Here is an 11,000-nt window from a genome sequence, read left to right on the forward strand (position 1 = left end):
TGGTGTTAAACTTAAATATTTATTTGGAAAAAATATTGTTAGAAAAAAATTAAACTTAATAAATACCTTGTGTTAAACATATATAAATATTTGGCTTTCTAAATAAATTTGCTGTTAATTGCTTTATAACTTAATAGTTAACATTTGATGCGCTTAAATTAACTTAGTGGCAATTTGTGTATGTTTTTTTTGTGTCTTTTTCGTTTAGTGGAGGGAAGAATTTTGTGCTTTATTACTACTTAAATAAATTATTCACAATTCATCTCTAACATAGGGAGGTTCTATTTGTGTATATTCTTCATCTTCCTCATGCTTAATGTTAGTATTTTCATCTTCTTGTGCCGGAGATAAAACTAAAAAAATAATAATAAATAAAACAAAAAAAAAACAAAAAATTACTTAAAATATTAATAAAACTTGTGTTTTTGTTTAATGTTAGTTTTACAATTTTTATGCATTTGTTCTACTTTTTTTTTTTTGCTAAATATTTTATTCTTATAATTTTTTTATTCACAGAATAAATACTTGTTTATTTTGTTTCAATTTCATTGTTTATAAATTTGCTTACATTTTTCCTAAAAAAAAAATAAAATCATTATCATTATGCATTGCTATAATTACAATGATTTCATTAACATTTCCTCTAATTGTTTTGTATCAATTTGTGGTTTATTGGCACCAGCTGGTGTTGAGCTAAGCCAATATTCGGAAGCTGCTATGTATATGGCAACAGCGGCACCAACAATATAAGCAATATGTGTTGAACTTTGGAAGATAACACAAGTGGCTACACACAAGCCAAAATATGTTAGGAAACGTGTTATATTAACGTATTGATCACGTTTTTCATTAGAATCATCTGATACAAAGAGATACATATAAATACATAAATCATATAAGTATGAGTTAAAATTTAATACAAATTTGCTTTCAACTCACCTTGACATTTTCCATCCTTGAGACTATAACCGGCAGCACATTTTTTACACATATCTGGACCATCACCATCACAGCCCTCACATGAACGATCACACTCTAAGCAACTGTGTGATCCCTCATTATTAACACAAAATTGATTGGGTCGACAAGCTCGAGTTTTGGCTAAACATTCATTGATATCTAAGCAGCCGTTAGTATCATCCCAACGCCAACCTTCATTACATTTTACACAAGCTGTAAGAAATTTGAAGTTTTGCATCAAAGTTATTTCTATTTATGGAAATTTTTCGATAAAAAAAAACAAAATTCTCTTTTTTTAGAAAATTTTCAATAAATTTTCTCATCATAAAAATTTCCTATAAATTCTCTTTTTAAAGAAATTTTTGGATAAATTCTCTTTTAATATAAAAATTGCGATAAATAATACTTTCTATAGAAAATTTCTATAAATTATCTATCTATAGAGAATTTTTGACGAATTCTCTTTTTATAGAGAATTTTCGACGATTTCTCTTTTTATAGAAATTTTTCGATGAATTCTCTTTTTACAGAGAATTTTCCTTTTATAGAGAATTTTCGACGAATTTTTCTTTTATAGAGAATTTTCAACGAATTCACTTTTTATAGTAATTTTCTACGAATTGTCTTTTTATAAACAATTTTTGGATAAATTATCTTTTAATATAGAAATTTCGATATATTATATTTTTTATAGAAATAAATTGCCTATAAAAAATTTATGACGAATTCTCTTTTTATAGAGAATTTTGACGAATTCTCTTTTTACAGAGAATTTTCGACGATTTCTCTTTTTATAGAGAATTTTCGACGAATTCTCTTTTTATAGAGTATTTTCGACGAATTTTCTTTTTATAGTAAATTTTCGACAAATTCTCTTTTTATAGAAGATTTTCGATGAATTTTCCTTTTATAGAGAATTTTAGACGAATTCTCTTTTTATAGTAAATTTTCTACGAAATATACTTTTAAAGTGTATTTTCGACGAATTTTGACAAGTTTTTGACAATTTTCTCTTTCTATAGAAAATTTTATAATTTTTTTTATAAATAAATTGTCTATAGAGAATTTTCGACGAATTCTCTGTTTATATAGAATTTTCGACCAAATTTCCTTTTATAGAGAATTCTCTTTTTATAGTAAATTTTCTACGAATTTTACTTTTATAGTGAATTTTCGACGAATTCTCTTTTTATAGTGAATTTTCGACGAATTCTCTTTTTATAGTGAATTTTCGACGAATTCTCTTTTTATAGTAAATTTTCTACGAATTCTACTTTTATAGTGGTTTTTGGAAGAATTCCCTTTTAATAGTGAATTTTAGAAAAAAAAAATTATAGAGAATTTTTGAAAAGTTTTTGAAAATTTTCACTTTCTATAAAAAGTTTTTGGATAATTATCTTCTAATATAGAAATTTCTATAAATTATACTTTTTAGAGAAAATTTCTATAAATTATCTTTATATAGAAAATTTTTGACGAATTCTCTTTTTATAGATAATTTTCAATGAATTCTCTTTTTATAGAGAAATTCGACGAATTTTCCTTTTAAAGAGAATTCTATTTTTATAGTGAATTTTCGTAGAATCCCCTTATAATAGTGAATTTTTGACAAGTTTTTTAAAGAGAATTTTTGGCAAGTTCTCTTTTATTGAAAATTTTTGACAAGTTCACTTTTATATAGAATTTTCGTTAAATTCAGTTTCTTAAAAAAATTTTTCGATAAATTCTGATTTTTAATTCTCTTTAAATTCTCTTTTTTAAGAGAATTTTCTATAAATTCTTCTTTTTTATAGAAAATTTTCGTTTTATAACCTTTTTTATTCAAAATATCCTAAATTCTCTTTATTATAAAGAATTTTCGATAAATTCTCTTTTTATAGAGAAGTTTCTATAAATTATCTTTTCATCTAGCGTTATCGAATAATAATTTCTGGTCGAGAATTTTTGATAAATTTTCTTTATATAGTTTTTCTCTTCATATACATTTTCTCAAATCTTACCTTTTGGTCCAGCTCCCTTGCAACCATCATCCTTAGTACATGCTTTATGACACTCCGAACACAGCAGTTTCTTGTCATCCCTAAAAGCTTCATAGAAGCCTTTGGAACATTCATTACACTCCTCACCCGCATAACCATCATCACAATTACACTTGCCATTGCCCTTGCGAGTACCATCGCCCTTACACTTGCCATTGCCACGACAATCGGTACAAGGCTTGCAGTCAGCACCATAATGGCCACTAGGACAGCAGGCCTTCAATTGTTCAATACACAGCCACTTATGCAAATCTTCCTCTTCCGTCTGTTTGTGTGTAAACCATTCTTCGAGCAAATGTTCATGATCATTGGCCATATTGTGACACTGATCCTGACCACGTCTTACATCTTGACACAATTGCTCTTGAATTTCTACTAAACGCACTTCACTGTTCTTGTATGAACGTAGTTTTTCCTCTTCCCAAGCAGCATCACCGCCAGCATGTTTACCACGACTAGTTTTCTCTAGGCCTAATTTAAAAGATGTCACTAAAGTGGTGCAAGCTTTACATGGCGGTAGTTTGGTAGATTTCTCTTTTTGTTCCTTAGGATTTAATGGGTCATCAGCGGAAACGGCAGACACAGCACACAATATAAAAATTGCAAAAAACTTTAAACATTTTTGAACAGTAAGCTTCATGTTTTTATCACAATTCTAATAAATCTTTTAATCTTCAATTATTTTAAATTGATAAACAACAGCCAATAAAGGTTTACGTGTAACTTTTTATTTATTTTATCTCCGTTTTTTTCTACCCTCTTCAATACAATTCAATCAACCACCAACAAAAAGTTTTTCCAGAACTTATTCGTTTTTTTCTATTGGTTCTTCTTCTTCACTATGTAGTGAAACGTCAAGTTTTTTTGTTTATCTCTTTTGTTGTTTTCTTCTCATTATGCCGGTTATCTAAGAACAGCTGTTTAATGACAACTAAAAAAACAGAGTTGTTAACATTTATCATTAGCAGGAAATTAACCTCTAATTAATATAAATTTTTTTAATTATACATTATTATAAAAAATATGTATAAATAAATTCTGTTTTTATAAAGAATTTCTATAATATAATATTTAATTGAGAATTCGTAATAAAATATCTTTATAGAAATGTTTGTTTTTCTTTTTATGGAGAATTTTTGATCAACATCTTTCTATAGAGAATTTTTAATAAATGTTTCTTTAGAGAATTTTTTATAAATTTTTTTTTTATGGAGAATTTTTGATCAACATCTTTCTATAGAGAATTTTTAATAAATATTTCTTTAGAGAATTTTCTATAAATTTTCTTTTTATGGAGGATTTTTGATCAACAACTCTCTATAGAGAATTTTCGATAAATTCTCCTTTTTCTCTTATAGACGATTTTCGATTAATTCTCTTTTTATAGAGAATTTTCGATAAATTCTCTTTTTATAGACAATTTTCAATAAATTCTCTTTTTATAGAGAATTTTCGATAAATTCTCTTTTTATAGACAATTTTCGATAAATTCTCTTTTTATAGAGAATTTTCGATAAATTCTCTTTTTATAGAGAATTTTCGATAAATTCTCTTTTGATAGAGAATTTTCGATAAATACTCTTTTTATATAGACTTTTCGATAAATTCTCTTTTTGTAGAGAATTTTCGATAAATTCTCTTTTTATGGAGAATTTTCGATAAATTCTCTTTTTATAGAGAATTTTCGATAAATTCTCTTTTTCATAGAGAATTTTCGATAAATTCTGTATTCATAGAGAATTTTTAAATCTGTTCTCATAGAGAATTTTCGATAAATTCTGTATTCATAGAGAATTTTCGATAAATTCTCTTTTTATAGAAAATTTTCGATAAATTCTCTTTTTATAGAGAATTTTCGATAAATTCTCTTTTTATAGAGAATTTTCGATAAATTCTCTTTTTATAGAGAATTTTTGATGATTTTTTTATTGAGAATTTTCGATAAATTCTTTTTTTATAGAGAATCTTCGATAAATTCTCTTTTTATAGAGAATCTTCGATAAATTCTCTTTTTATAGAGAATTTTCGATAAATTCTCTTTTTATAGAGAATTTTTAATTCTGTTCTCATAGAGAATTTTTAATTCTGTTCTCATAGAGAATTTTCAATAAATTCTGTTCATAGAGAATTTTCGATAAATTCTCCTTTCATAGAGAATTTTTCATAAATTCTCTTTTCACATAGAATTTTCGATAAATTTTGTTTTCATAGAGAATTTTTGATAAATTCTGTTTTCATAGAGAAGTTTTGATAAATTCTGTTTTCATAGAGAATTTTTGATAAATTCTGTTTTCATAGAGAAGTTTTGATAAATTCTGTTTTCATAGAGAATTTTCGATAAATTCTCTTTTCATAGAGGTTCTCTTTTTATACAGAATTTTCGATAAATTGCCTTTTATTGAAAATGTTTAATATTGTTTTTATTTTCCTTTTATTGCCCTTTTTCGTTTAATAAAATATGTTTCATTTTGTTTATTTATTATCACATTAATAATTTATTTATATTATTGTATATTAGTTAATATATTACAATATTTCATATATAATTTAATGTTAAAAATAATTTTTTATTATTTTTTTTAATAAATTAGTTTAAATTTTTTGGTTTACATACAAATAACATTTTTTCCTTTCAAATTTTACATTAAAAAAAATACACAAAAATATATTTAAATAAATAAGATAAATTAATTAAAATACTATAATTATAAAAAAATATTTGTGTTTCTAGCAAAAAAAACCTTTAATAGATTTATTTTAAATAAATTTTATTAAAAAATATACTTGTTTTTCAAGTTAACATTATTTCAGCTTAAATTTTTAAATGGCTGTTTTAAAAATTTAAGTTTTATAATGAAAACTGTTTATTAACTTAAATTAAATACTGATATTTGTGTACAAAAAAAAAAAAAAATAATAATGCGAGTTTATGAATGAAGTGTTTTTGCAGAGCTGGGCAAAGGTACTTAATTATTTTGTTTAAATATTAAAGAAATATGCCATAGATTTGTGATTGTAGGTGTTTATTTTAAATACTAAGAAAAAAGTTATTTTTCTATGGGAAAGTTTATAAAAAGACTGTGTTCTATAGTAAAAGTTCCGAATGGAAAACTTATTGTTGATCTAATGCAATGAGCTCTGAAATGAAATCTCTTGTACTCTTTCACATGTACAAATGTGAGAGAACTTACTTTCTGCCGATCTAAAGAGAGTTTTATAATCTTCTTGGATTTCATCTTTATAATCTGAAGTAATTAAGTAATGTGTACGATTTCAAATCATTTCATTTTTGTTTTAGTTTTTTTTTTTTGTTATTTTTTTATTTGTATAATTAAATAGTAAGTAATTTACAAATTGTATTTCACTTTTATTTCGTTCTTTTTATTTATTCGCTTAAAATACAATTTGAAAACTTTAAGTAAACAGGAATATAAGATTTAAATACTCACTTGTAGTTAATACAACATAATACATGTTTTTAAAACTAAGTCGAATGTTATTATCATTTCAATTACTAGGTAATAATATGTTTGGTTTGAATGTTATTAGAAATATTTTAGGAATTAAATTTTGTCGTTTCGAAATAAGTTGTTAAAAGATTTGTTAATAATTTTTTTAAACATCCATCATGAAATTTGTTCATAAATATTAGTCACAACTGAGAGCAACATATAACTAAAGATGAATTTGCAAATTTTGTTTATATTTTTTTAGCAAAAGAAAGTCCTTTGACCCATTAAAAATTAAGTTCAAAATGTTTGTGAAAAAGAAGTACAATACAACACGTGATAGTGAAATTTTAAGTATATAATTTTGTGGTAGGAGCCTATAACTAAAAACCCAAAACCATAAATATAACTTTAAAGCAAAATGTATTTAGTCTAATCTAATGTTCAGTTTAAATTTTATTAACTTAAGAAAAAACTAAGTAAATTTGTGTTATTTAATTATAAATACTATTTGTATATTGAAATAATCACTTCAATATTGATATCAATGACACTTTCACAGCACTAAAATACATTAAATATTAGAAAAAAAGTATAAGAAAAAATACAATTTGCTAACTACCCAAAAGAAAAAAAAAACAAACAAACTTTCACTAAACAGTCGGTTTTCATTTACAAAAGCAAAAAATTAAAGGTTTCTAAACAAAAAAAAAAACTTTGTTTAAACTTTTCTTTTCACTTTGAGTAACAATTTTAAAGGGAATCAATTACTTTTCCTCATATTATATTACAAATTTATTTAAAATTAATTTCTAACTAATTTAGGTACGTGCATTTAAGGTACTTTGACTAGTACTTGCCGACAAACCCATTTCTTCATCAGATTCATCTGAATCTAAAGGACTTACACGTATAGCCTGATACCATTTATTAGTTAAATCAGCCATTTGTGATTTACACTCATGCAACTCTTGACTATTAAAGCGACGCGTAAAAAATGGTATAAAATATTTACGATCTAAACGACCAAAACCTGCGATACGTGTCTGGGCAAAAGAAACATCTTCCTCTTCGGTAAGTTCCGATAAATGTTCAGAATCTATAGCTTGACCCCATTCTCGGGTTTTTGACAAAGAAATCGATTTGGAACGTTTACGTGAATTACTTCTTTGCCTATTGGCAGTGGTTGAAGAAGAACTGCCATTGCGTGAATTACGTGATCTACGTTTTTTACCTGGTTTTAGATATTTCAATAAAGGCATAGTAGAACCACCAAAGAATAGTGTAGTAAATAATACAATAATCAAAGTTGTGGTTATAATAACATGTCTAGTTTCATCACTAGATAAATCTAAATGCAAAGACAAGGCATATGAAATGGCACCGCGTAGACCAGAAAACCACATAATAAATTGCATTTTATTGGTAATTTTATGTTCACGAAATTTATTCACCAAATAGGCCAAAGGAAAGATATTACAAGCTCTGCCAATAAGACACAATACAATGGACCATATTACAAAAGATAATTCCACTTGATGTTTAAAAGAGAATATGGCCAAACCCAAATAGGCAAAGACGCAAGTTTCTGCTATAAAAGCTAAAGTACGCATTGTTTGTTGCATGGTTATTTGTGTTATTGTGGACAAATTAAAATGTGTATAGTGTGACATAACAATGCCACAAAATAGAATAGCCATTATACCGCTCAAATGTATACCCTCAGCTAATACATACGGAGCATAGGTAAACATTAACATTATGGCAAATTCCAATGATGGATGTTTTCTTAAATCTATATGTTTCAACAATAAAGCCGAGATCAAAGCAAATACTACACCTATACCGGCCGAAGCAAAAAACATTTCACAAAATGTTTTCAACGCTGAGAAAATAGCCTCACCTGTAGACATTTTTGCATAGGCTGGACTATTGGCCGATTGGGTAATGGTGGTGGTTAAAACAATAGATATGGCATCGTTTAATATACTCTCACCAAATACCAACATATTAAGTATGGGATCAACATCGAGAGCATGAAAAATCGCTACTGTTGCAACTGGATCGACAGCGGAAATTAGAGAGCCAAAAGCAAAAGATTCCGAAAAGTTGAGGCTGTAAGAAAAATAAATAATATTAGATTTTATAGAAAATTATCAATAAATTTTTTTAAATCTTTTTTTATATGGAGTTTATGAAAAATTATCTTTTTTTAAATAATTTTCAATTAATTCCTATTTTTATAGAGAATTTTCAATGAATTCTCTTTTTATAAAGAATTTTCGATAAATTCTCTTTTTATAGAGAATTTTCAATAAATTCTCTTTTTATAGATAATTTTCGATAAATTCTCTTTTTATAGAGAATTTTCGATAAATTTTCTTTTTATAGAGAATTTTCGATAAATTCTCTTTTTATAGAGAATTTTCGATAAATTCTCTTTTTATAGAGAATTTTCGTTAAATTCTCTTTTTATAGAGAATTTTCGTTAAATTCCCTTTTTATAGAGAATTTTCGATAAATTCTCTTTTTATAGAAAATTTTCGATAAATTCTCTTTTTATAGAGAATTTTCGATAAATTCTCTTTTTATGGAGAATTTTCGATAAATTCTCTTTTTTATGGAGAATTTTCGATGAATTCTCTTTTTATAGAGAATTTTCGATAAATTTTCTTTTTATAGAGAATTTTCGATAAATTCTCATTTTATAGAGAATTTTCGATAAATTCCCTTTTTATAGAGAATTTTCAAATAATTCTCATTTCATAGAGAATTTTCAAATAATTCTCATTTCATAGAGAATTTTCAAATAAATCTCATTTCATAGAGAATTTTCAAATAATTCTCATTTCATAGAAAATTTTTGATGAATTCTTATTTCATAGAGAATTTTCGATAAATTCTCATTTTATAGAGAATTTTTGATAAATTCTCATTTATTTAGCAACAAATTTTTTTTGTTAAAAATTCTGGCAATTTTTTAGAGAATTTTTGATAAATTTTCTCTTTGTAGAATTTTTGATAATTTCTCTTTTTATAGAGAACATTTGATAACAATTTTTTTCTTTTTCAGAAAATTTTGGATTAATTCTTTTATAATAGAGAATTTTTGAAAAATTCTTTTTTTATTTAAAATTTTCGATAAATTTTTGTTTATTGAGAAAATTTTCAAGAATTGTTTTATTAGAGAAAATTTGCGATGAATTTTTAATTAAAATCTTGAAATTTAAAAGAGATCATTTGATAACTTTGAACTTACCGATATGCCACCTCAGCTAAACCCAACAAATATATACCCGCTCCAATGACTAAAGCCGAAATCGTTGTGCCCACAATGGCAAATACCAATATGGAGCCAATATTTTGGAAAAAGTTACCCTTATGTAAATTATAACCAGATTCAAAGATAATGGGTGGAAGTAAAACCAAAAAGAAGCCTGTGGGAGAAAATACTTCCTCTCTCTTCCAGCTGGCATTTTCGCCAGACATAATCTTCAATAATAGACCAATTAAAGCGCCCAAAAATACAACCACAATACTTTCGGGTAAATATTGGAAACCTGTCTGTAACATAGAATGTATCAATAAAATACCCAACATTATCACGCAAATAACAAAAAATAATGATAATGAAGAGTTGTGTTCCTGTTCGACGGCATGATGATCTGGTAATGGTGGCTCGGTTACAACTTTGGTATCATTTTCTGCTTGTACCGTTGAGTTAGTGATTGGTGCTGGTTGTGTGGAAGTTGTAGTGGTATTTGTTCCACTTGTTACATTTGCACTCGAGGTCATACTTGAATTATTTACATTGTTTATATTAGTGTTGGTTACATTCATATTAGTAACATTTATTGTTCCCGTTACGTCTGGTCCCGTATTAGTAGATTTTCCATTTGATTCTTTGTTTTCTGATACATTCTGTTCGGACTTGATAAATTCCACTGCACCATTAGAGGAATTTTCATTATTTGTTACTGCATTAGCAGTTTCTGCCTGAGCATCTTCTGCCCTTATGGTAACCGTGAAAATACTTAAGGTGCTTATCAGCAATAGCAATAGTAACCAGCATAATGATTGTTTATTTCTCGACATATTTTCTTTAAATTTCATTTTTACACACTTTAAATTTAGGGGTTAAACTTTAAATTTTGATATTTCCTTAATTAACTTTTTAATTGAATTAAAAATTGTAAATTTTCACGAACATTCTAATGAATTATTAATCATTTTATTTTTGGCTTAAGTGCGTTATGGAATGTCAATTGTTGGTTATTTTTCCAATTACATTTTTTTTAATTTTTCTTTTTACGTTGTTTTTTTACAACAACACGTCACAAGCAAGATAAATCAAATCAAACAGCTGTTTAGATAATGTTCGTTTTGTTTTGACGTTTCGCAGTAAGTAAAAACATAGCCCAACGAACATTATTGCAATAATGTAAAAGAAATGAGGTGCCAGATTATTTTAATTTTATTAATAAGAAAATAAGTAATTTAATATACTTCAATAAAAGGTTTGTTTGAATACATTTTTAGTAGAAGTAGTAAA

General features: G+C 25.8%; 2 protein-coding genes across 3 annotated transcripts; both read right to left on the reverse strand.

Moving 5' to 3' along the window:
• On the reverse strand, positions 1-3,803 carry LOC111675197 (cysteine-rich with EGF-like domain protein 2). Of its 2 annotated transcripts, XM_023435916.2 has the most exons (4): positions 2,961-3,802; positions 940-1,173; positions 569-859; positions 1-353 (listed from the first exon to the last, which is right to left on the reverse strand). In XM_023435916.2, exons 1-3 carry the CDS (start codon positions 3,637-3,639, stop codon positions 618-620), a joined length of 1,155 nt encoding a protein of 384 aa, XP_023291684.2. In that variant the 5' UTR covers positions 3,640-3,802; the 3' UTR covers positions 1-353; positions 569-617. The 2 variants fall into 2 exon arrangements, with proteins under 2 accessions (XP_023291684.2, XP_023291685.2); XM_023435917.2 differs by lacking the exon at positions 569-859 and having other exon boundaries at positions 2,961-3,803.
• A 1,996-nt stretch (positions 3,804-5,799) lies between these two features.
• On the reverse strand, positions 5,800-10,792 carry LOC111675192 (sodium/hydrogen exchanger 8). The gene is made up of 2 exons (XM_023435910.2): positions 9,708-10,792; positions 5,800-8,563 (listed from the first exon to the last, which is right to left on the reverse strand). The coding sequence occupies exons 1-2, from the start codon at positions 10,559-10,561 to the stop codon at positions 7,270-7,272; spliced, it is 2,148 nt and encodes a 715-aa protein (XP_023291678.2). The 5' UTR covers positions 10,562-10,792; the 3' UTR covers positions 5,800-7,269.
• Between the last annotated feature and the right edge of the window lie 208 nt (positions 10,793-11,000).

This window comes from Lucilia cuprina, chromosome 2 (genome assembly GCF_022045245.1).
Source record: "Lucilia cuprina isolate Lc7/37 chromosome 2, ASM2204524v1, whole genome shotgun sequence".
Classification (NCBI taxonomy): Eukaryota; Metazoa; Arthropoda; class Insecta; order Diptera; family Calliphoridae; genus Lucilia; species Lucilia cuprina.

What these genes read in the sequence shown, in the direction of transcription:
- LOC111675197 (XM_023435916.2), bottom strand. Translation starts at nt 3,639, where the DNA reads ATGAAGCTTACTGTTCAAAAATGTTTAAAGTTTTTTGCAATTTTTATA. An exon ending in CAAGGGAGCTGGACCAAAAG is followed by an intron (nt 1,174 to 2,960) that starts GTAAGATTTGAG and finishes AATTTCTTACAG; the next exon opens with CTTGTGTAAAATGTAATGAA. An exon ending in CAAGGATGGAAAATGTCAAG is followed by an intron (nt 860 to 939) that starts GTGAGTTGAAAG and finishes TCTTTGTATCAG; the next exon opens with ATGATTCTAATGAAAAACGT.
- LOC111675192 (XM_023435910.2), bottom strand. Translation starts at nt 10,561, where the DNA reads ATGAAATTTAAAGAAAATATGTCGAGAAATAAACAATCATTATGCTGG. An exon ending in TTAGCTGAGGTGGCATATCG is followed by an intron (nt 8,564 to 9,707) that starts GTAAGTTCAAAG and finishes TTTTTCTTACAG; the next exon opens with CCTCAACTTTTCGGAATCTT.